Source organism: Dasypus novemcinctus, chromosome 14 (genome assembly GCF_030445035.2).
Source record: "Dasypus novemcinctus isolate mDasNov1 chromosome 14, mDasNov1.1.hap2, whole genome shotgun sequence".
In the NCBI taxonomy this organism is placed as follows: domain Eukaryota; kingdom Metazoa; phylum Chordata; class Mammalia; order Cingulata; family Dasypodidae; genus Dasypus; species Dasypus novemcinctus.
Genome location: NC_080686.1, coordinates 101570226 through 101596244, shown reverse-complemented (window position 1 = coordinate 101596244; position 26019 = coordinate 101570226). Strand labels below are relative to the sequence as shown.

Here is a 26019-nt window from a genome sequence, read left to right as displayed (position 1 = left end):
GGTATTTATTCCCCAGGATGACCCTGCAAAGGATTTGCACGGCTTACCCACATATTGGCCGGAGGATTGACCCCTCTTACATCTGAGAAAGCTGTGGCTCACAGAGCTCAATGACTCACCCACGGTCATGTAGTAGAACTGGATTTGGCAAACTGTGGCTCACAGGCCAGACAAAGACCACTTTGTGTTTTGTACTGCCTGTGAGCTAAACATGAGTTTTATATTTTCAAGTGGTGGGGAAAAAATCAAAAGAAGAATGATACTTCATGGCATGTGAAACTTGTTTTTTTTTCCTTTTCTTTTTTTCTTTATTTTCTTTTAAATGTCTCATTCAAAAAATATGAGGTCCCCATATAACCCCCACCCCACCTACACCACCCCTCCCACATCAACAAACTCTTCCATCATTGTGGCACATCCACTGCATGAAATGTTACTGGAACACAGCCACACTTGTTTATGTCTTGACTGTGGCTGCCGTCGTGTTACAATAGCACTTGAGTAGTTGCAACAGAGAATGTATGGTCCCACAAAGCCTAATATATTTAACAGCTATCTATTTGGCTTTTTACAGAAAAAGTTTCCTGATCCCTTATGCAGAGCATGGAAGAATCAGCCTTCCAACCCAGCCCTCTCTGAGTCCAAAACCTTCTCCTAGTTTGTATCACACAGAGTGTTTTCAGTGGGTGACACTGTCCAACAGAATAGAATATGCTAATGCACAAATGTGAGCTGCGTGCGTAATTTTAAATTTTCTGGTAGCCACATTAAAAAAAAAGTTTAAAGAAACTGGGAAATTGATTTTAACTATATGTTTTATTTATTTAACACAATGTATCCAAATGATCATTTTAACATACAAACAATAAAAAATAGCGCCGTGTTTTGCATTACTTTTCTTTGGGTTTTGTAATGATCCTTTGAAACTGGATGTGTATTTTACTACAGTAGCACATCCCCATGCAGCCTAGCCACATGTCCAGGGTTTAACTGCCACATGTGGCTGGTGATCCCGGATTGGGCAGTGTAGATTTAGAGAAGGGGAGCAGGAAACGAATGCGTATGGTGTGCTTATTCCATGCCAGGGATTTGATTTGGATGGGAGCTAATCCTGTAAACAGTCCTAGACAGTAGGGGGTAGCTCGGTCCAAAATGTTTTCAATAGACAGATTCAGCTCTCCCACATGTGGAGCGCAGCCCCAAGGACTCAGTTTGCTTGCTCATGACCTCAGAGTTTACAACTTGCAAAGCCAGCATCTGAATTCGGCTTTATCCGGAAGGTAGCGAGCATGCTCCTTTCACTCAACAAGTCATCTCTCAACTCTTTAAAAAACCATGTATGATGACGGGTAAGTTTTAAGAAGCATATATACCTCTGATTGAATTGGCAAATATCAGTATTCTTGAAGTCAGAGCCTTCCTTCTAGGCAAACTGTAAAAAATAAAGACATCCATCAGAAAGGTGGTTGTTTGGAGTTTTATTTGATCTGACAACTAAATTGCTTATTCAGTATAAGTTGTGCAATGTTGTTCTCATTAGATTAAATATTAAGAATCCAATTCGCCAACTGTTGACAAAATTACTGAATGTTGCACGCAGTTAGGGGAATTGCTTTTAATGAAGAACAAATAGAAGTAAAATACTAGAAAAGGAATGTGCCAAAGCTGTAAATGTTTTAATAGGTAGATTCAGCCAATTCAAATATGGAGTGTTAAGTATTTTCTAAACTGGAATAATGTCTTGGCTTTTAGTTAAAGGATCAACTGTCTGCAGTCACTGCTAGTAAATACAGTTGTGAAGTGCCCTATTCATCTCGTCTGAGCACTGCCTACAATGCTGCAAAGCGAGAAACAGAGGGGCAGAGGGGCGCTGGAGTCCAGAGCACTGCAGGGGAGGCGGCTTCCTGTGCCTCGTCTCACAGCTCAGGGAAGAGAAGGGGCCGTGTCTGCAGAACGGCCTTTGCCAATGCCCTGGGCAGCCTCCTCACTCGGCCTTGCACTTTAGAACTCAGCCCATCTCCATGAACTGGGCTGCATGCCCTCTTCTGTGTTCCCATATTCTAAATACCTATTTTTACCAGGTGTGTATTCTTCGCCGGGCTCTCTTTAAAGCTCTGCCTCACATCATCTATCTTAGTTGCTCCTCACACATTGCTCAGATGTAGTTGCTATCATTATCCCTCAGCAAGGCCATAAAAAATTGCAAATACCCTATTTTGGGCTATTTGCTGCCCAGAAGATGCCCCCAGTATTCTGGACAACTAGCAAATAATAAGTAGTCAATAAATATTGACTGGCATTAAAAGCAAGTCAGACACCCTAGCCCTGCTTAAGAATGCAATGTAGATGCCATTGTTTTGCGGCCATATGCGTAACAAATCCATCTTGAACCCTGATGTATGTGCAGCTCCTAAAACTGTGCAGTGATGTCTGATTGCAGGGTGGTCAGCCACACAATCCAAATGTTACTTACAATTTACTGTGATTATTTTGGTCTATTCATTTTGAGAAATAGTTTTGTAGGATACTCTTGATTCCTGAGACTTTGGGGACTCCTCCACTCCATCTCTTTATCCATAGAAAGACTAATAAGAAGGCATACCTTGCCGTAGCCATATAAACACCCTAGGAGACTATGATTCATTCTACAAATACTGGCATCCTGGTTTCTGAGATAGCTGTCCTAATTCCAATGAGAGCCAGGCATACTTTATTGATAGAACTAAACATTCTACTGTGACAATGTCTAAGTGGTGACCTCCCATTTGGCTTGATAGTCTCCCAGAACAGTTGAGTGTATGTTCTCCAGGAGCCAAGAGGAGTCAAGAGGAAGCCACCACCACACTGGGCCTCTTTTGGAGGGAGGTAGGATAGGAGCATGAACTCTGGGATTAGGCTCACGTTATCCAAGTCCTAGTGACGTCCTATGCTGGTTGACTTTGAGACGGTGTTTTCTGTTCACCCACCTTGCACTGAGACACAGATTCTGGCTGCTCAACAAGTGCCAGACACAGAGATTCATGGGGAGTGTATGTTTGCTATCAGAGCATAGAATCCATTTTCCACACTGGTCCGCTCTGGTTCCCTTTCCACATTTTCTACACAATGGGCCATATGTAGAAAGCACCACCAGAAGTGCTGGGGGGAGAGCCAAAGAGCAAGTTTACGTGATAGAGTTAGAAACCGACAATAGGACAGTAAGTGTAAATGTGGAATCTATGCCTGCCCCAGTGTCAGTTGAAGGAATTTAGGGCTTACCATTTGTAATGAAAATCACAAAAGCATGGAATTTTACTTCTTTGAGGTACCTTAGTGAACCTCTGCAACTTCCAAAGCAGACACAGTTACAGCAGTGCCCCAAGGCATCGAGACTACCAGCTCACTTGTGCAGCTATTTCTGAATTTATGATCTTGGAATTGGCCTCTTGGATGGAAGTGATAATCGCTTGACCCTTCACACGCTGCATAATTAATCCAGATTATCTGATGCCGTTTCACCTTACTCCTGGTATTTTCATTATCCCTCTTCTCACTATCTTGCCTTCTGTCAAGAAGCCAACCTTCTGCTCTGGGACTTTGATTCTGAGGAATTCAGAATAGTGCTCTGGAGGATAAAGAGCTTGGCTTTGGAGCCTGGCTGAACTATTTGGAGATTCTGAGCTTTCCTCTTGATGACTGGGGCTGAGGGCCATCAGCTTAACCTCTCTGGGTCCCTTCCACTTTTGTAGGTTTATAGCACGATCCCATCCTCCCGGGGGGTTTGGAGGACCAGATGAGATAACCTGCAAGAAGCCAGCATCACAGAGGAGAGCTGTGGGACATGCCCACCCACCCCTTCCCATCTGTCCTCAGGGACAGTACTAGCACATGGTTTTGTGCATTTCATGTGAGTCCCATGGGTGCCTGGGGACTGATTCTTACATGATATTTGCATCTTCCAAGACCTGGTTCCAGACCATTGGTCTAGCCTGATCCTCTACTTCTCTCTTCTGGACTTATTTACTTTAGCAGCATGTAGCTGGTTGTTTTTACCTGCACTGTGTTCTTTTAATCACTCTGTATTTTTTCGTGATGGAACGTGTGCTTAAAATGCCCTCCCTTCGGCCCTCTTAACTTGACTATCCCTTCAAGATTCAACTCCACCATCACCTCTTCCAGGAAGCCTTTCCAACCCCACCTTCAAACAGATATGTGCTTCCCATTGCACCCTCATAGCATCTTAAGACTTCTTCTGTTATGACACTTTCCATATTGCACTGCAATTATGCTTTTCTGTCCCTGCTTCTCCCAACTTGAGTATATTCTTCCTTAGGTGGGACAGTGCTTATTAATCTCAAGAACTCGAGTGCTTCACACAGTGCCAGGAACATGGGAAGCATCCAGTAAAGAGCAATTAGGATCATAATGATCAATACAATTGAAATGACCTCATTGATTTGCTATAGAATATCAGGAAACCCAGTGGGATTCCCATTTATGATATTTCTAATATGAATATTTAGTTCCCTAAAGTCAAGCAGACTAACAACAACTTATGAATTCATGGAAAAATACATCATGGGTGTTGATGTAATTTACAAGATGGTTCTGAATTATTCAGATCCAATATATCAACTCATATAATTTCTAATGGGCTAGTATTTTTTTATTAAAGTTCTAAGTAGGTTACGACCCATTGATATTGTACGAATCAACCATTGAGCATTAGTGAAAAAATTCATATGGAATTCCTACCCTTAAAAATGAAAATAAGAAGACTAATGGCTTGAGTGTTTGTTGTGCTTTAGGAATGACAAAGAACTATATTCCACACTCTTTCTCGCTGAGAGTGGGTATGTCCTATCCAAGCTACTATTGCTGTTGAGTTGCAAAGCCTAGACTTGATCCCATGTCTTTCCTCTAATTCCCAGTCCGCTGATATTTATATGGAAATCTGCTACTTCATCCCATAAAATCTAAGTTTAAAATAAAAATCACCATGCAGTGATACTGAAACAAGCTGCATCAAAAGCATTTTGTTAAACTGCTGTAAAAACATGGCTTATAAACAGAGACAAAAGTAAACAATTTATTTAGAAATCAGAAATGAAGACAAGGAGCAGCAAGAATTGTTGAGGCCTGATATTCAACCACACTATTTGCACTTGCCTTTTGGATCACAATAGAGTAGTTGAGCCTCCAAGTGGCATCAGTTAAGATCAGTAATTTTTAAACTTTTTTTGAACCAAGGAATTCTTTTTCAAATGAATCCCTGTGGGAAAAGCCAACATATAAAACTGCTGTGATCACAGAAAGCTCTGTTAATGCAGGAACCCCATCTGCCCTGCTTTGCTCTTGCTGCTTATACCTCTCAAGAGTCATCTCCTTTGACTTCCAAGCATACTGATTAAAAAAGAGTGGTCCTACACAACACTACACCCAACACTGACCAACCTTCCTGTATGTCCTCCTCTGTCCCTGAACACCCAGGAAATGTGACACTTGTGAGGCAGTTTTCCCACAGAGGAACAGTGTTAGTGGGTGTGGATTCATTTTTAAAACCAGACCAGACCTTCCGTTGAGTGTGAAGTAAGCCCAATAAACAATAGTTCCTTTCCCCCACCCGAGTGCTAGACCAAATGGATAGGAAGATGTTAGGTCAATGTCCTAGACATGGGGTTGAACTAAAATACAAGATGATATTGTCCACATGTTTGGTTTGGTCAAGGCGCTCCTGAATACTGAAGTCTAGAATTACGTTCTTAGGTGCACCTAGTAATACAGCAGCACCACGGACCTCGCTTGAGGAGAGCACCACCTCTATCAGGCTTACCCAAGGCTGAGGGTGATGGAGCTAAACCCCTCTGAGGGAGAACTCACTCCCAAGAGAAGAAAGGCCAGAGCCCAGTTTCTTACCCCAAGCTCACCATTTGTCCAGTGGAGATCCTTTAAAATAATACTCCTGGCTCCCCACTGCCCATTTCTTTGGATGCATCCTTTGACCCTCACTTCATTTAGTGAGCAGCATGTAATAAGCCCATGATACCCCTATAGAGAGCTGAAGAAGACCGTCCAACTTCACTAACACTCTTCAGCTTTCATTCAACCTGATGAATATATGAAAGCAGCCTAGAGGAGAAGATGAAAAATACTGCATCTGATTTCTTGGGAAGAGTTTTGGAGAGGGGGAACTACAAACTTATAGAGGGAGAGAGGCACAAAATCAAGCTTTTTATCTTTATTAGAGAAGTTGTGCGTTAACAGAAAATGAATGTACTTTATCATGTATAAAATACAGGATTCTCACACCTTTTTCCCTCTCCCTGCCTCCAGCAACTCCCGTGGCCACTGTCTCCACATCAATGACATAATTTCTTCCATTGCTAGAGACACAATAATTCTATAGAAGAATACCAGTAAATCCACTCTAATCCATATTTTATTCCTCCATCCTGAGGACCCTGGGATGGCGATGTCCACTCCACCTCTAAATCAAGAAGGGGCTTAGATCCCACATGGCTGATGGATGGAGTTGTCCTTAGTGATATTGCAGGGACAGATGCAGGATGTTATATATCCTGTCCTAACCCACTGAATTGACTGGGAAAGAGTACAAACTACAACATAAACTATAATCCATGCTGCATAGCAGTGCTCCAAAATGTACTCATCAAATGCAATGAACTTGTCACACTAATGAAAGAAGTTGTCCATGTGGGAGGAGTGGGGGGTGTGGGGAGTGGAGTATATGGGAACCTCATATTTTTTAACGTAACATTTTGTGTGATCTAGGTATCTTAACAAAAAAGGTAATGAAAATATATGAAAAAACAGTGATAAAGTCACAAAAAGGTGATTTAAAATAATAAAGTATGGCCTTAGAACACTGAAAAAAATTACAGGATTCTCACCTACTGCCCTAGTATTAACCCATTGCATTGGAGTGGTACATTTGTTCCAATTGAAATTAAACCATGGATTATAGTTTACCTCTTATATGGACAGATCCGTATAGAGCTCTCTTAGATGATTCAAAAGTCCCTGGAAGGGTCCTCTGACTCTAATGCATGGCTGGGCTGAGCCCCAAGCACATGCAGGTAGGATGGAGCAGGCGCCTGCGACAGAATATGGCCCACCCTGGGATTGCCATGGCCACCCACCCATCCCTCCTGACAGTGCTAGCTCTTTTTTCACCAGCTCAGCTGGGTGGGACTTCAGTGAAGGAGCAGTAGGGGCTACTATGAATCAAGGAGTACCTATATGTAAAAGAATCACTTGTCATTTCTATGCTTCAACTACTTTGGATTAAAAAAGCCAACAGGTTCAATAAACAGCTAGTCGCCACACTCTGTTGTGTTGAGAAACAAAGTTGGGGAGCCACTAACTGAGCCATCAGCAACTTGCTGCTGACAGAGCAGGTCTTCAGGGGCAGAGTGGCAGAGTGGTGGTCCTGGGTCACGGCTAGTTAGGAGCACAGGAGGTTGGATTCCCTTTGTAGTTTTAGGAGCTGGTTTTCTTTTCCATGCTGGGGCTTGACCTGGTTAGAAGCCAGCTCCCCTGCTTCCTGGATGTGTGAATGCAGGCCGACTATTGAAACTTCCCAAGGCTCCATTCAAAGAAGAAGCACCAAGTCAAAGAGTGTAGGGGCTTCCAGTGTCAGACGGTGTCTGAATTCTCCATCCACCCTGCACCCTGTGAGCTGCAAGCTAGCTGTTTACCACTCAGGTTCTGTTTCCTAGTCTTCAAAATGGAGATAAATAATTCTATTTCTTTTATAGGGTGTGCATGAGAATTAAATGATTAATACATGAAAAGTGCTTAAGCAATGTCTGATAGTTAATAGGGCCAGATAGTAAATCTCAGCTGTTTATTAATGTTGTTGGTATTACTCTAATTATTACTGCTATTTTATTATATGTAAAAAAATGGGATAATATTGTCAAACTCACTGAATTGCCAAAAGGAGGAAACAAGGAAACAAAAATAATATCAGAGTCACTGGAGGTGTATAAGGAACAACAGCTCCTAGTAGTAGCAGTCTAGGTTTTGTGGTCTGATATAGTTTACATCTTTTTTTAAAACAATAAATATCCAGAAGTCAAAAGCTAACTCTATTTACTTAGTCCCATAATTGTAAATACAAATAAAAAAGACATATTCATATTTCTTAGTTTTATGGGCAAGTTTGAGTTAAATAAAAAGTAATTGAAATTGTCACATGCCCAGTAAAAATCAGATTGTGGACATATTTCATATGAATTATGAATTAATGTATATCTAGAACATAGTTTCCATCGCATGGTTATTGCAGTAATCTACAAAATCCAAACCCAAAAATTGAGTGAAACCCCATAGTTGTAAAGGAGAGAGATGTGAGGGCTATTTGGATCTAAAATTCAGGCATATGTTCTTTACTTATATATTGCCTTGATGTTGTAGAGGCCTGTGGAGGATGCTCAATTCCTCCCTCCCTCCTTCTTTATGTGTTCATCAAACATCTATGTGCTAGTTATTACAAGTTCAAAGACAAATAACACAGTTTCTACCTGCAAGATATTCAGGGAGTGCTGGAGAGAGAGAGAGGTCTACAGAGATAATCGAGATACGTACAAGAGACCAGAGAGGAGGAGGACATTTGGAAAAGTTTTGGAGAGAAGGTACCTTTAACCTGGTAAGTGGGGGTTAGTATAGAAAGATCTAGAAAAAGGGACAATTCAGGCAGCAAGGGGAAAACGCTTAGAGAGAGAAAAGCAACTTGAGCTTGGAGTGAATGAAGAGGAGGCCGCTGGTTCTGGAATTGTGGTCAGGGCTCATGCTGTGAAGGCCTTAAATGTCTCGTTAAGGAATTTGAAACTTATCCTGTAATGCCTTTGACAGACCTGCCTGTACTGGTGCCGGAGGGAAGGAAAGACGGGAACAGCAAGACAAATGAGATGTTTTAATAATTCAAGTCAGTCATATAGAGGACTCAAACCAGGGCAGAGGCAAGAGAATTTCAGAGGTACAACACTCTGGACTTTATAACAAAATGTAGGGGTGAGAAAGAATCTGTAACTCCTTGGACTTTCTTGGGTATTGGACAAAGTGGGGTCTGTTAGCAAATACCAGTGGGGTAAGGGGGATGGTAAAAACCTCCATTTAAGAGGTCTTCAGGACAACTCAGCAAGCTCTACCATCAGCGGTTTTGAGTAGAGATCCCAAGCCCTGGACAGAAATTAGATTTAGAGATGTATGTTTGAGGCTCATTTATATAAAAGTAAGGGTCGATAGCAAACTTGGCTATGTCTGATTATAATATACTTTGTTAGAATAAATGACTTAAAACCAAAACTTCTAAACTAAAATTTCCAAAGCACTTAATATAAATGAGGTACTCTGCTATGTATGTTAACCTTATTATCGCCACTTTCTAGTTTGGGAATTTGACACTTAGAGATGTTAAGGGGCTAGCTCAATCACACTTTTATCTAGTGGCTGATCCTTGGGCAAGATTCTGTGTCCTATCTGTCATTGCAGAGCTTCTGAAGAACTTCATTTAAGTTAAAATCCATTTTTTATGTCTCTAAATGGATTGTTGTTAGTGCTTAATTTACAGATGCCATGAAATTGGTCATAGCAGCTGTGATGGTTACTCTAATACATCAAGTCTGCCAGGTAATGGTGCTCAGTTGTCTGGTCAAGCAAGCACTGGACTAATTTGTAATCCCAGGGCATTTCATGGAATTTAATCATCAGTGAGCTGATTGCATAGGTGACTGGTTACATCTATAATTAACTAAGGAGATTGCCATCAGCAATGAGTGACATCTCATCCAACCAGTTGAAGGCCTTAAAAGGAGAAGTGATTTCAGCATTCAGAATTCCCATCTCTCCTTGAGACAGTCAGTGTCTCTTGGGGAACTCAACAAGGACCTTCATCATAGCCCCTGGCCTTAGGGAATTGCAGATCCCTACAGTCACATGAGACAATTTTATAAAACCTCATACTATTTACATGTATTTCCTGTTGGTTCTATTTCCCTAGAGAACCCTGACTAGTAGAGTGGCTAACAATGAGTATGTTGTAAGTGAACAAAAGTTCCCTTCAGTGCACTCTGACTTTACACTGGGCGTTGGCATGAGTCAGCGCTTTCCCTGACACATCTCATTTATTCTGAAAGAGCAACCCTAGGGGGCCTGTATCATGACTTAGCCCCTCTTTGCAAAAGACGCATCTGCTTTGGGAGAGGTAAAGAGCCTTCCAAAGGTAACACTGGCAGTAAATGGCAAAGCCTGAACACAAAGTTTGAATTTAAGTTTGGTTTTGAGTCTTAAATCCAAGACAGTTTTCTCTGTTTGCCCATTTACATTGGACTAAATTTATCCAAAGAAGATGGGAGGAATCTGCCTTTCTTTGAGGCCCTCTTTGGGGTGAGCCTTATTTGTGAGTTCATGTGCAGCTTAATTGTTGGCCTACTCAATTTCTCTTTGTTTTTTTAAGGTTTCCGTTCCAGACTGTGGGGAAGGGAGATTGCTAAGGCATTCTTTATTTGTGCTGGGGAGATTGAGCAAGTCTTTTCCAAGTGCTTCCTGCAATTGTAATGTAGGCTTCTTAGCTATTTCAGCAGACATGGAGGGTTGGCTAATGGGATTTTCTGCAGGATATCATTCACTTTCAAAAAGTCACACTGTTGAGTGAGTTATGGAGGGCACCATTTTGTTTGGTTGTAATAATTTCTAAACATATTTTTTACTAGATTTCTCTTTGGGTGGCATTTTGACTTCTTATTCTATTCATAACTATATTGAATCAGGGTCATTAAAATGCCATTTTCTTTATGTCTCTCTTATGATATTGGTGCTTTGTTTTAAAAGTCAAACTCAATAACAAACTTCACTGATCTTTGTCCTCTTCAGTAGATCCTCAGGCACTTCCAGTGGGAGCATTGGATATAAAAAAATATGGGAAGTAAGAAAATGTGGCTGTGAGTAAGTAACAGGGCCAGAGGATGGCATGCTCAGGGCTAAGTCAGTCATTGCTTGAAGTAAATAAAATGGGAACTCATACTACTGGATCTGAAGCCTTCGTTAACCTCCTCTCTGCTTTCATTTCTGCCCAGCCACAGCTAACGAAGACCTTCAGGCCTTAAATTAGGACCTCCGTCAAAGCAAATGGACCTTTTTGAGCATCTGCTCTCTGCCAGGCATAGTTTGGAGAAGGCCACGTGAATACGGAGAAAGACTGACTACTGGGTTTTAACACCTGCATTTTGGAAACCATTTCTGTGCCTGGCAAGCAAGATGACCTTGTACAAGGCATTAAATTCTTTGAAACACAACTTTTTCATGGATGAAATGGGAATAGGTGTTCCTACCACTTAGTGTTTGAGCTAGTCAAGAGAGAACTCCAAGATGTGTTAAGTGACAGAAGCAAAAAAAGAAGGAAAAGTATCTAAAGTAGTCTCCAATTCTGGTGTGTGTATGTGTGTTTTCAGGATTCTGCAAATATATTACATGCACATACATATACATATGTGTATAGAAGAATTCCAGAAGGACTTGCAAGAAATGATTGGACTCTGGGGAGTGGGGTACATTGTGTTTATTTGAGGTTTTTACCTTATTTATTTTGAAAATCAGAATAAGAGTATTTGCCTTATGTGGTGTGTTTGAAGGTCAAATGAGCTAAAATATAATGGAAATAACTGTAGATGTTTCATAACTTGCAGTTTCCTTCTTGGTCTGTAGAGCTGGGAAGTGTGACCTACACCCTATTGCACACAAGCTCTTCTCGTCTTTCTACTACTGCATTGGCTTCTTTGTATTCTCTCCTAACATTATAGGAGGGTTGAGCAATAGAAATGCATGGGTTAACCTGAATGCCTGTTGAACATGGGCTTTCTAATGGATTGAAGCTTCTGGGTATACAACCGATAAGGTTTTTTGTTTTCTGTTTTTTTTTAAAGATTTATTGATTTATTTATTTCTCTCCCCCCCTCCCCACTCCCCGCCCCAGTTGTCTGTTCTGTGTCTATTGACGGCGTGTTCTTCTTTGTTGGCTTCTGTTGTTGTCAGCGGCACGGGAATCTGTTTCTTTTTGTTGCGTCATCTTGTTGTGTCAGCTTTCCATGTGGGCAGTGCCATTCTTAGGCAGGCTGCACTTTCTTTCGCGCTGGGCGGCTTTCCTTACGGGGCACACTTCTTGCACATGGGGCTCCCCTATGCAGGGGACACCCCTGCGTGGCAGGGCACTCCTTGCATGCATCAGCGCTGCATGTGGGCCAGCTCCACACAGGTCAAGGAGGCCCAGGGTTTGAACCGTGGACCTCCCACATGGTAGACAGACGCCCTAACCACTGGGCCAAGTCCTCTTCCCCCGATAAGTTTTTGATTCCAAACCTTCTGGAATATTTTACGTAGATTCAAATGAGATGGGGTCCAGTAATCTCATAATCCAAAACCAGGTTTCAGAGCTGAGGAAAGAGGGCCTCAGGAAGTGAAGAGAGCTGTGGAAGGTCTCTGGTGGATCGTGCGGTGTGCTGCCCAGATGCCCCTCCTGGCTGAGGCTCTCACCCGTCCCCATGCTAGGGATGTTGGTAGCCACCTGCCATCAGTCCCATCCCTCTCTGGACATTGACCTGTATGGAAGGAGCTGCACACCCAAGGCCATGCCTCCTCCCCAGGGATAACCCACGTCTAGTCCTGGCCAGTGCATGGGGACAAGGACCTTGCAGGGCCATCACAAGTCCACAGCTTCCCAAGGGCTCTGCGAGTTCTCTGTGGTGATGGCATGTCCTGCAGGTCCTCCCTTCACACAGGTGTTGAGCCTGAGCCTGAGCCCCACTGACCTTCTAGCAGGCATCTCTGTCGGGAAGTCTCTTTCATAGGAAGCAAACCCAGGTGGGCCTCAGAGCCAGGTGGCAGCAGACCTGAGCCTTCCATCCAGGTTTCCTCATTCTCAGCACCTTGCATTGCACATGATCGTGTAATCATCTGGGTGTTTAGAGTGCGTATAACGCCACCAATCTTTGTCTGTCTTCCTGCCAGCACTGAGCTCAGATAGTCATTGCTGCAAACTGGAAATGCAGCTGGGCATTGACTACTTATCACATGTGTCCTACTCCTTCTGGACTAGCTCAGCCCTCCTAGATGGCAGCAAGGAGAAAGGAGAGCAAGCGAGCTGGGAGGCTGCCACAGTCAGCAGCTCCTCAGGCCAACACACAACAGCCACCGAGAGTGTGGCATTCCACTGCCTCCCACCTGGGGTTCCTTGCATGAAGGGAGCTGCCAGCAGGACAGGCAGTGTAGCCTGGATCGCAGAGAGCCATTTGCTTCCTCCCATCCCAGCCACTTGAGCAGTAGATGGAACAGGTAGGCCCCACACCGCTGGGGTTTTCTAGTATACTGCTCAGTACCTCCCTCTTCCCACGGCCCAAACTACTCTCCATGGGATTCCTTTCTTTTCTCTCAGAATGAATTCCGTCCCAAATCTTGCCCTAGAACCTCTTCCCTCTTCAATTTGCAAGGCACTTAGACTGCCCTGTTTCTTCTTCATCATCAAGCCTGGGTCTCCGATGCACCTGTGGACTTAGGCATTTTCCTCTTGGGACAAAACAAAATTGTATAGTACTGCTGATTTAATACATTCTGCACCAACAAAGAAAATATGACTGTGGAGCATTCCCACACAGCATGGCACATTCAGAACCTCTTACAATGTGCCCTTCCATCGTTAATTAGTTAACCTCACAGCCTCTTCCTTGTTTACAACAATACATTTTTCTCCTTTTCAGCGCTGCCTGCTACTGGCCTGTCTGCTGCAAGGGTCTTTCTAAGTTCTTTTCTTTCTGTGAAAAGGAGCCCACCTCCGTCCCCTATACATCATTTCCTCACTATGTGCCGGCAAAGGCAAGGGGCTTGTAAGCAGCTGGCCCATTCAAGTCCATTATTGTTGCTATTATGATTATTTTAATTTAAACATGATAAGGCGGAGGCTGGGGAGATTTCAATGCTTTTCCTGAATGGAGGGTTAGAGAAGAGTCAGATCACTCTGCAAAACATTTCCTGAAAACTTTAATGGCTTCCCAGTTTTCCCAAGGACTGGCATGTTGTCCTGACTCACCCAACATTGTATGGATGGCAGTATAGGAGGGTGGAGGGATGGGCCTGTGACACGCGGGCCGTGCACGATATTCCTCATTTTTTGTTTTGTTTCACCCCTGCAGGGAAGCTTCTATGTGCCCTCCGAGAACTGCATGCAACATGCATACAAGTGGCACCGGGACCTGTGCCATCTGCTCTTACACGCCTTCCGGGGACTCCGCGCCTACTTCCTTAGCATCATGAGGGACATTCCTGAGCTGCCACACATGGAGCTGGGTAAGGGGATGTGCGCAGGGAATAGCACCTCAGCCAGGCTGCCGAACTTTCTCTTTGCACGAGGGATTGAGAAAACTCAGCTCGCTTTCTAAGTGCACAGAACCAAACACTGTGGTTCAGGTAGGTTTGTCTGTGCTCCACACAGTTCCAGCAAGGGAGAGTCTCAGAAGTGCAAATACAGGAAAGAAAAAGGCATGAGCACCTTAAGGTATATTCATTCACTCATTCATTCATTCATTCACCAAATATTTGTTATTTTTTTCTAATTATATGCCTGGCATTATTGGTAAAGAATGTTAAGTTGCTTTCCAAGGGGAAATTCTACTTTATAGCTTTTTTTAAAATTCGTCTGTAATAATGAGATTACAGCCCCTAAGAGCATAAAAACAATTATAAGGAAGAACTCTATATATGGCTATATTTAATAAAAAATCATATGTATGTTTCTAATATGTAATCTGATGATTGTATCACTTCCCATGAGTCCATCATTCCTGATCTTCTGAGGGTGAACTGCTTCTTGCATATGGATTTTCCAAAGATTAAACATCATTGAGATCACTGAGCCCGAATCCCTCTTTGAAGAACCAGTGCTCAGAGGGGTGACCTGGCTTGCTCAGGGTCACACAGCAATTCATGGCAGAGGCATTCCAGGATCACAGGAATCCTGACTCCTGGGACAGGGTGTTTTATGTCGTGCCACACTCAGTTATAAAGGTGATGCATGATGGCTCTGCTCGAAGTTCTCCTTTATGGCCCCTCGGCCTGTAGAACAGAGGCCAAGTCTGTCCGCCTGTTATTCAGAGCTACCAGCAGAATTCTGCTGGGTCCTGTGACTTCCCCAAAAGCTCCCCGGACCTCTCCTGCTGAGATGAGTGTGCTTTGGCAGTGACCCTGTCCTTGAGCCTTGGCCATTACTTCACTGCACCCCACTGTAAGGGTGCTTGAGCACGTTTGCTCCTCCTCTAGATGGCTGGCCTTTGGGAGGGAGGCCTAGGAGACCCGCCCGTCTCTCCTGTCCCTGGCATTTGGGTGAAGGTGCAGGTGCTGTGCCGTGGTTGAGCTGAATTCTGGGACCAGCGCAGCTTCTCGCTTTATCCGCTCTGACAAACCCTGCGCTCAGGCAGTGTCTTTCAAATTACACCATCCTTGAGGGGAATTTTTTTTCAGATGCATGAAGCAGAGGCACACAAAGAACCAGAGCCAGTTTCCAGAGCTCGAAGGGATGTTGGAGAATGTGCAGTAGCAGATGTCTTCTAATATATATATATATAACCCAAAGGAACAGACTTTCCTTATTTGCACATTCCCTCAGTCATCATATTTTTATCGATCACCTACTATGTGTAGGCATGGTGCTGGCCTCAAACACGGCAGCAATCAACCCATTACTCGAGGTGGAGCTCACGGCCTGAGGCCAGAGGCAGGTGGAGAAGCGCAGGCTAAGGGATTGTGAGATGGGGCACTAAGGCTGGGATCGCTCCTCCTCCCCTGGGCAGCAATGCTCTAATTAAACTCCATGCCACAGTTCAGTCCAAGTGACTGGCCTCAGTGTCATGGGAGGAGGGTAAAGTCTAAACACAGTCACAGCTGTGAATGTTAACTCACAAATGGCCCGCAGCCCCCCAGTTCCCCCCGACCAGAGCCTGTGATTGCAGCGCCTCTGCTGGTGGCATGCAAGCTTAGAGGTTTATTCCCAGCACTTCTCTGAGCTGGGTCTAGGCTTGTCTCCGCCCCAGCACTTAGCTGGCCTTCCAATTTTTCATCGCTAAGATGGAGGTGCAAATTCAAGCTGTGTGTGCATGTCATGCAGACGTGAATGTGTGTCTGAGTGTGCATTCACAAAAGCACAAATGACCGTGGCATCGCTTTGGACCACACAAAGGGAGCTGATTTCCTGTTTCTCAGAAATGCATCCATGAAACCATGCTGCCCTTCATCTAGTGCCACATCACATGGCCTTCAGTCAGGCTGATCCCTTTCGTAAGCTTGGCCCAGTTAGGGGACTGGAGCAGAAATGAGTGCCCTGGAATCGGGGTTTTTCTCTGATTTAACTTCAACTTGAAAGGCATGCTTTTCATGTAATTAGCAACTGCTGCATTTCAGTGTGCGTCCGTTTAATTGCTTTTTCTTTTTTCTAGAGGCTCTTGCTGTTGAAGAAACGCTCTCTCAACTGTGCTCAGAGCTACAGGTAATTAGAGAATTTGACCCCTCAGATCTTCATGGCAAAAATTATGTAGGGAAAACATGATTGCTTGCTTGATACAGAAAGCAGATGTGAAAAGGCAGGACTTGTAACCTCATACCAGCTCTCAAACTGAAGAACACATCCTGTTACCCAAAATCCTTGTGTCATTAGACACCTATTGTGTGCCTTGCTGTGTGCCAGATACTTCGGAAAACCTCAGCAGGTTAACAGTCTCTGTTTCTCTGGCGCTTACAATGCATTTACTAGTTTGGCAATTCAACAAGCATTTATTGCCTATATAATATGTGCTTCTGGTTGTGGACAATAGAGACCTTGCACCTGTCCTCAGATGGCCTCAGTCATAGCAGGAAAGCTAGCATCAGGGATATGATGAAAACAATCATATGCATTTGTCAAAAATCCATCAAGTACCTATTAAGAATTTGTGCTCAAAGATATTTAGCAAATGCATGTTATTGCTGTTTACGGTTGGCAGAATGCTTCCAAATCCCATTAAATCGGATGGTGTGGGTGATTATAATTATGCTTATATTAGCAAGAGATTAATTCAATTGGAAAGAAGCATGGTAACTTAGGGTTGATGATGCAGCTAATGAATACAGAAGCAAGACTCAAAAGCAGACTATCTCGCCTCAAACTGAGATCTCTGCCCCTTAAACTGGTGGTTCTCAACCCACACTGTGCATTACAATCATCCCTGGAACTTTGCAAAAGTACCTTTGCCTGGGCCCCACCCAAACCTGTTGAAACAGAATATCTGGGCAATGGGATTCTGGTGTTGGTATTTTCGCTAAGAGCTTCACAAATACATGTAATGTGCTGCCGGGATGGGTGAGAACCTCTGCTTTAGATCATATAGTACAGTTAACAAAATTCAGTGTTGCTAGGGACATGCAAGAGATCTTTAGGAGAAGGTAGAGTGCAGGCTTGGTACTTGGAGCTAGAGGGCTTTGGGGAAGGGTGTGTGGGGGCAGGACCATTGGCATGAGCCCCAAGGAGTGAATGGATGGACTTGCATATGGGGATGATAGGGGAATCACAGCGCTGGCACTTCCCATCCTAAAGGTGGGGCCGGGCAGGCTGCATTCGAGGAGCAGAGGTGTCCATTTATGGAGGACATAAGGGAAGAGCCAGGATGGATAGGACCTCCTGCCAACACGCAGGAGCTATGCCCTATAAGCCTGAGAGTAGCTAATGCAGGTGTCAAATGGATGGCTATGCCAAACAAGAGCCCCTAAGGCTACAAATGGGGTCAGCTCTCCCTCTTCCCCGAGTGTGCCCCAAAAGCAGCTGCCGCCTTGGAGAGAACCCACCAGCTTCACAGTTGCTGGCCTGTGTTCAAATCCAGCCTCCAGGCCCTTCCTCATGTCAGCTGGGCAGTTGAGAGCCTTGAAGGCCTCGGGGTCCTCATCTGAATTTCAGAGTGCTGTGAGGGAACCTTGCCAGCTCATGAAAGCTCCTGGGGAAGGCGGGCTCACGAGGTCCCTCCTCATCCGGGACTGGCAGGGCCTGCCTGGGTTCCATCTCCTCCAAGGTCTGAACAGAGCAGTGGGCATGAGGGAGGCACAGCTCAGCAGTCCAGGGAGAAATTTTTAAATCTGTCAAATATCAGAAATTAAGTCTCAGCAATTAATACCCCAAAAATGTGCCTGCCATTCTACTTTCCAACACACAATTCACAAGGTAGGGCTGGCGGGCAGCTCGGCAGCCATTGGTCAACCCACCAGCATCTTTCTGGTGGACCTGATGGTGAAAAATGGTGTGGGATGCTGTGGTCGGCCGGTTCTCTGGGTGGGTTTTCCATGGCTGGCTGGCTCAGCGCCCCAGGAGCTCCTCTTCTGCCCACCAGGCTGGCCATGACACTGCCACCGCATCCAGCAGCACCAACACCGACTAACAGCTACACAGCACGTGTGCTCGGCCAGGCTCCATTCCACGTGCTCGTCCTGCAGGGCCTCACTTAACCTACCCTTGCCCAAGCACCCTGGCCCAGTGCAGTGAGCACAGAACATCCACCAACTCTGTAGGTGGATGAGGGTCGGACTCACTTCCTACATCAGAGCCCCTGGCATGTATCTCTGAGTGCATGGCCCCTTGACCTGCTGGGCCACAGTCTGGCATTGGGAGCAGGTATGAGAGGCAGGGCCTGAGGAGCGTCCACCCGGCCCTGGCCCAGTGCAGTGAGCACAGAACATGCCAGCTGCCGCCATGGCTGCTGTTATTAGTGGGCTCTGGATTCTCATTCCCCTTGTCATCGGGTGGGTTCTGGGGTTACAATGGCCCTTGTCAGGGAATGGGATTAAAAGGTTGCATTCTTCAGGCTATGTGACCAAAACAGATTAATGTCCTTGAAACTACTGACTTGTGCTGGTTTTCAGTCCGATTGTCCAACACTGACTCACTTTGGCAAATATTTAATGAATCCCTCTGCCAGCCCCTGGGTTAGACCCTAGGGACTGGGAACTTGCAAGTGATGGAGAGCACAACAGAAGGAGAGGATTTGCTCACTCGAGGGCCCCACTCCCTAGAAACGTTCCTGCCACCTGCAAAGCTCTTAATCAAGGCTTGAAGGAATGAATGAACAAATGAATTGCAGGAAAGATACATGTGAACGAAGGAAGGAAACTGCATGGCCTGGGGCAGCTGATGTCACGACTGCCCATTTGCTCGTCTGCAAATGATGTTTTATTGATTAGCTGTGCCTGTTTTATCTGTGCACTGGGCACTATGTAGGGAGCAGAGGTAAGAGCAGAGCTGGGGGTGCAGTCCCGGATCTGCCAGCCTGGCCGGCTGGCTTTGAGTAATCACGTCACCTCCTGGTGGCTGGCCTCCCGCCTGGGGCCTCCTGCACCAGGCGATCCCAGGATGGGCGGCACTCGCCAGGCACAGGGCTCTCGGCTGCAGCCTCAACTGCCCTTGTCCTTGGTGGACCCTTCCAGTGGGCAGCCGGGCTGGTGGAGACTGTGGACGTGGAGCCCGGGGGACATGTCCCTCACTTGGCCAAAGAAGAGGCAGGCCAAGAAGGAGGCATCACCTTTCCGGGGTGTCACTAGAGCCTGAAACGCAGAGGCCACCAAGCCAGGGCCGGAGACTGAAGCAGCAGCCGGCCAGGTTCCAGAAGGGTCGCCCTGGACGCCGCAGGCTCCAGGCTAATTAGGCAGGGGCCTGCACTGGGCCCCAGACCCCAGGGCACCATGAAGGATACTGAGAAGGAGAATGACAAGCTCTCTGGGGGTTGTGCAGGAAATGGAAGGAGAGGGGGGGCTTGGAGGCGGGAGGCGCTGGGCGGTGGTGGTGCGTGGCGGCAGTGCGTTTGCTGGCTTCTCCGCTCCCCCCTGGGACACTGGGCACTGGGGTGAATCCTCAGAGCCTCCCATCGGCCTGGGAGGCAGGTGCTGGTGGACCCCCAGGCATTTTACAATAACTGGACACAGGGCACTGGGGCTTCCTTCCAATGAGGGCGGGCCCTGGGTCCAAGCCCAAGGCCAGGGCTTCCCACCCCCTCAAGAGCTCGTGTCTGCTCCCACAGGGGAGGAGTTAGGCAAGGTGAGTCTCCAAGTGCACGTCAGGGAAGGCTCACCTGTGGCCTCTCCCCTTTCGGGCCACGCCCCGCGCGGCAGGGGTGCCAGCTGCACACCTGCATTAGCAGACGGTTCCACGTGCTGCTAAAGGGCTGGCCCTGGTGGTTGGTGGCCCTGGCAGTCAGAGCCCGTGCCCCAACCCGACCCCCCCCAAACCAAATGGGTGCTCTCCGCCAGCGGAGGTCTTTCGAGACAGAGCAGCGCCACCTAGAGGCCAAGCACAAACAGAGGCAAAGCCATCCATCTCACGTGCACCAGTTGACAACTGTCAGGTGGTTTAAGACAAATTGAAGACTTGGAGCTCCTCAGCAGTGGGGTGATTCCCTTGTATCTTTGTTCCATGTGTAAAGATTTACATCATAAACATATCCGAAGCCTCCACTAGGCACCGGCCATTTGTTGGGAATGCACAGAGGAAGAGACCTGCGTGGGTTTGGCAGCCTAGTGAGAGAAGCAGATTTGTCCACAGAGAAGGCCGAAGCTGGCAAGAGGGCGGTGCTAGAACTGGACGTGCAAGATGCAGGGGCTGCGGGAGCACCGAGGAGGGGCTGGGCCTGACGGGAGAGGTGAGGTGCTCTCCAGGGAGGGTAGCTGTGAGTAAGTGAGAGTTTGTCACACGTGCGGGGATGGCAAAGGTCATGGCTAAGAATCGGGTTCGGACACCACGCTGAGAAGGTGCTGGCAAGCAAATGCCAATTTTCTCTAAAAATGCAGCAAGATGGGACTGCCTGAAATACAAAAGATTCTTCGCTGTTTGTCCCATAAGCTTCTGGGAGATCCTAAATTGTTGCACTAATGTTTCTGCACCTCCCTAGCAGGAAATAATAACAATAAAAGTAACAATAAATAAGTGGTAATGCCGACTGAGGGTGCCTGTTGCAGTTTTGCCAGTCTCCTCGTTGGAGAGTTTTTACTTACATCATTTCATTTAAGTCCTAACCATCCTTTTGCATTAAGTGGTCCAGAGAGGTCACGTGGCTTTCTCAAGACCCTGCAGTGGGGGGGGGGGGGGGGGGGGCTCACCAGGAGACCCAGGAGCCCTGAGACAAAGACTCTCTCTTTCTAAAATGGCAGGCTGCCGTTTTGGACTCAGTGGCTACTGTAAGTACGTTTGGAGAGTTTCTAAGAAGGTTGACAGTGCCTTTGGCTTCTTACTAGGTGAAATAATTAGGGAGAGGCTAAGCCACTTCCTTCTCCAGGCTAAGGTACCCTGGGGTTCTGAAGAGAAGCAAATTTGGAGGGAGGTGCCCACAGCCCACCATCCCCTTCCGCCTTGAGCAAGGAGCACAGGAGAAACGACTGACGTCAATGGAGCTCTGTGTTAAGACTCTCTTGGGAGCCTCCTGATCCTGGGTAGAGATTTTCTCAGCCCCCTTGCCCCTGGCGGCTGCTCTCTCCTCCCTCCCAAGCCAGGCTAACCAGGTCTCTAGCACTGGTGCTTTTCAGCTCTAACTCCCCAGAGTAACTCAGAGTTCTGGTTGTTTAGGGCCCTCTCAGGGCAGCCAGGAAGTCAGGAAGCACCAGGGAAGGCTTTTCTCTTGAATATGCACAAGAATTCCCTGGGGATCTTGTTAAAATGCAGATTCTGGTTCAGTTGTCTGAAGTGGGGGTGGGAGATCCTGCCTTTCTAACAAGTTCCCAGGAGAAAGTGGTGCAGCTGGTGCAGGGACCACACAGTTCAGATACCGAAACCCCGCGCGTGGCGGGCGCCCCTCCTGCCACCCTCCAGGAGGCCCTCAGCTGCCCCCTGGCCCTCCTGCCTCTGCCCTGCCCTGACTCTGCTCAGGGGCATCATACCGGCTCTGAACCCTGACCAAAGCCCAGAGTATCCCCCCTAGAGACCCAGCGGGCTCTCCAGCAATGCCACACCTCCTTTCCTGGGGCCCACAGCCTGGAATACGGGGGCCACTGCCCCAGGGGCCTCACTGCACTTGCACTTCAGGATTGCTGTCTCCAGCATTAGGCAAGTGCCTTGCCTGATTCAGCTTTGCTTCGTGGAGTAGGCTGCGAGACACAGAGGAACCAGACTCCATCACCTCCCTCTTGTATCCTGCTGAAGCCCTCCCAGGGACTCCCCTCCACCCACAGGCTAAGGCCTGGTCCCTGGGGATGGACGTCAAAGCGGTGGGCACGGGATGCCCCTCTCACCTGCCCTGCTTTGCCCACCTATGCTCCAGTCCTGGATCTCTTGCCCTTCAGTGGGGCAGAGCAGGTGTTCTCACCCCCAAGCCCCTCTGTAGGCCTCTGCCCGGGCCACCTGCTTTTGGTCTCTTGTCATGCCTGACATGATCCCAGCCAACCTGCAAAGCTCCCACCGAATACTTGCTCCTCGGGGAACTCTCCTGAGGTCCCAGGATCTGAGGGCTCCCCAGGGCCTCCTTGCTCTATTCCAGGCATTCCTCAGTGAAGCATAATGATCTCTGCACATTTCTGTCCCCTGCATGAAACCACAAGCTCCTGCGTGGAGGAGAGAGAATCCTATTTGTATCTGCAGCCTGTTACCGAAACTTACTTGCTCCATAAATATTTGCTGAAGCAACTGTGTGAAATGAGTCTCCAAATAACACTGGGGAGAAAAGATGCCCCCCTAGTAATTATTAAACTGAACTCTGGGTAGCAGACACTGCTAGGAGCTGCTTCCACAGACCCACATGTTTTCCCATCCACATCACGCTCATGTGTATGTACTTTAAATATGTGTTGGCTGTTGCTATGGTAAGAGCCTCTGGGCATCCGAAGGGGAATAAAACACATCCAGTGAAGGGGGTATTAAGCGAGTTCCAAGCCAGCAGCCTCCAGGTAGCCCCTGGCGGGTTGCAGAGTTTGGTGAGCAGCAGAGCTCTCCTGTCTTCTCCAAGTGCGCGTGGGCCCTCTACCTCACTTGGCGGGTTGAGACTGGGGGTCTACAGAGTGTCCAGTGGGATTCACGGGAGGCAGTGAAGGGAGCCGCTGGGAGGGGCCTGGGGCAGACTCCTGGGTTCCAGTGTTGCCCTCTGTGTCCTCTCGGGCATGAGACTTGCCCTCCAGGAGCTGGGTGACTCCAGCCGTAAAGTAGGAGTGATGACAAAGCACTTGCCTGATAGGACTGACATGAGGAGAAAGAAAGGTCATTTCCGTAAAGCATGTAGGCCAGTGCCTCCTTTTAGGGGTGCCCCGGGCAGAGGCAGGGGGCTGTTGTCAGGCGAGGTTGGCAGACCTGGCTGCCCATGAGGAACGCGTGGGAAGCTTTTTAAAATGCTGGTGTCTGCAATCAGAACTTCAGAATGTAGCCCTGACGCCTGGTTTTATAGCCTCACAGTGATTCGAGTGGGCGCCCGCGATGGGGAACCCCTGGGAGGGACCCCAGCTGGTCCAGGGACCATAAAGCAGGCTTCTCCTCATTAAGGCCTCTTCCTTGAATACACGAGGTAGCATCACCTCCTCCGGGCAGCCCTCCGCACCCCAGATGCGGCACTCTCTGTCTCTTCCACGGTGCTCTGAACTGTTTATTTATCCCTCTAAATAAATAGGTATAATTAGACCATAAGCCTCTTATCAGGCTGCTGTTCGGCTTTGGCTCCCCACAGCTCAGTGCACCTGATAGGCATGCAACAGCCAGAGCAGGGAGCGAGCAAGGAGCAGGCTGCAGCCCCGTTCCAAAGAGGATGGGGTGGCAGCAGGGTGGGCAGCTGGCTGTCCTTCCAAGGTGGCCCAAACCACATCCTCGTCAGCCGTGCCTTGGTCCTGCAGGAGAAGCCCCTCCAAGCCCATCTTCTCTAACGGCATAGCCCAGGGGTCCTGTGGCTCAATTAGAAGCATCCTTAACCTCATTGGGAGCCATGTCTGTTATCAACTGGGAAAAAATAATTCTCCCAAAGACATATTTGATGAATAGTATTTTAAAGATATTTTTCTCTTTTCATGCTGGTGGCCGAGCTCAGAATTCATACTGTCATTGCTGGCATCCTAATGGGGGCGGGTGAAGTCGGGGGGGTACTGCGGGTTACAGAATAAGGAGGCCAGTGTGAGCTCTCGAGGCACGAGGTACCTTGGTACCATCTCACAAAGTCAAGTATTTATTCAACAACGAGTGAATAAGTTCCACTGTCTACCAGCCTTTGTGCTGGGCACTGGGACTACTGAGAAGTCTAAAGTGGAAAATGCAGGCAAGGGAGGGAGTAGGAAGTAAAACGAGCCATGTGTGCTAGAGGTGCCATTAAGGGGTCTGTACGAGGTTAAGTGGGCTCCAAGGAGAGGGAGGTCAGCTTTGCAGTGCAGCAGAGTAGAAGCGTCACAGGTCATCAGAAACAAGGTCATGCTGCCTCGACTCCCCAAAGGGTTACCTGGCAGATGATCGATAAACCCAAGGGGGTGAAGAGAAGGAGGAAGGAGATTGGAAGGCGAGAAGAGAAGGCATTCCATGGAGATGGTGCTTGCTGCCTGGTTGAGGGCCTGGGGTTGGAAATAGCCAGGGGTGTCCAGGCTTTTGGAAGCAGGTGAGTGTGGCTGGGGCAATGTGTGTGCACTGAGCCAGGAAAGAACAGAGACAGAAGCAAAACTAGAAGTGTATCAGGACTAAACGATACTGAGTGTCCTTGAGCAGTAAGGATCGTCGATTGGAGAAGCTTGTCCATCCAAAAACCTTGTTGTCCAGCCCAGAGGTTTTCCAAGAAACAGTCCCCGAATAATTCCCCCTAGTCCTAGCTTTTCTGCCTTTTCACACTTCTGGCCATGGTGTGTCAAGACACTGAGCCAGGAGTGGACTTTGCCTGTTTGGTTCCTGCCTCCCACGAAGTCTTGCTGGAAATAATGCCATTCTTACACTTTGGAGCTTTGTGTAGTCATTGAACACTGAATGTTAAACACTGGTGTTACCTCTTGGAAGAAGCAGCTCAAGATGCTGCATTTGAATGCTAGTTTGCATCTGGGAGCCAGTCATTAGTTATAGAGCAGGGATAGTCAACATTTAGTGAGACTTACTGTTTCTAATTTTTTCCCTTCTCTTATTTTTTTACTCTTAGATGCCCTCACCCACCTGCCATGCCTTCAGCTAGCATCAGACTTTAGTTCTAACATCACGACTTTAAAGAACAGTCAAAGGAACATCCAGCGTTTCAAGACAGGAATTGGACTTAGATCTTCTATGTGTTATTACTTTCAAAAAGCAGCTGTTTGCTTTGCATGCTCATTTTATAGATGAGGAAACTGAGGCACCGGGCAAAGAAAGGGCAGAGATGCAGTTTTCAAGGTCTATGGTTGTGTGCCCCTGCTCTGTCATCTGTGATAGCTCCACCAGCACTTTCAATTGTCAGCCAACTTTCCTATCTTCCCTACTAAATGAAGCCTCTGAAGGCAAGGGCCCTATTTTATGTATCTCTGTGTCTCTGTTTCTTCCAAGCATGTGCTGGCATATGGAGGATGCTTATTTAAATGCTAGCCTTCTTAAATGATGCCAGAATGCCAACATTTTGTGCACATAGCAAGTGACCTTTGGACAACACTAAGGGCTTTGGATGTTATAGAGACACCTTAATATTTTTTATCATCATTTTTGCTGTAACTCCCAGATTAGGAAGGATATGATAAAACTGTTCTTTGGGTCTAGGAGATGTAATATAATGTCACAGGGGTACAGAGAAAGGAGAGAGATTCATGAGAAAGAGGGAAGTCAGCCAAGACTTTAGGATGAAGACTGTGGTAACTTAATGGAGTTGAGGGCATTGACCACCACCTTTTTGCTTCTCCAGATGTTGAACAATCCAGAGAAAATAGCTGAGCAGATAAGTAAGGATCTTGCCTGGCTGGCCTCCCACTTGATGGCTCTATGGACCCAATTCCTGGACACAGTCACTCTGCACTCCCAAGTGACCACTTATCTCACCCAGGAACATCATACCTTGAGGGTAAGCTATC

General features: G+C 46.9%; 1 protein-coding gene across 1 annotated transcript in view; it reads left to right on the top strand.

The window, feature by feature from the left end:
• FAM135B (family with sequence similarity 135 member B) overlaps window positions 1–26019 on the top strand; it is a 309804-nt gene that overhangs the window by 245769 nt on the left and 38016 nt on the right. Inside the window, exons 8-10 of the mRNA XM_058276084.2 lie at window positions 14184–14337; window positions 16479–16528; window positions 25854–26009. Of these exons, the coding sequence (XP_058132067.1) occupies window positions 14184–14337; window positions 16479–16528; window positions 25854–26009 (360 nt within the window). The remainder of the gene's footprint in view (window positions 1–14183; window positions 14338–16478; window positions 16529–25853; window positions 26010–26019) is intronic.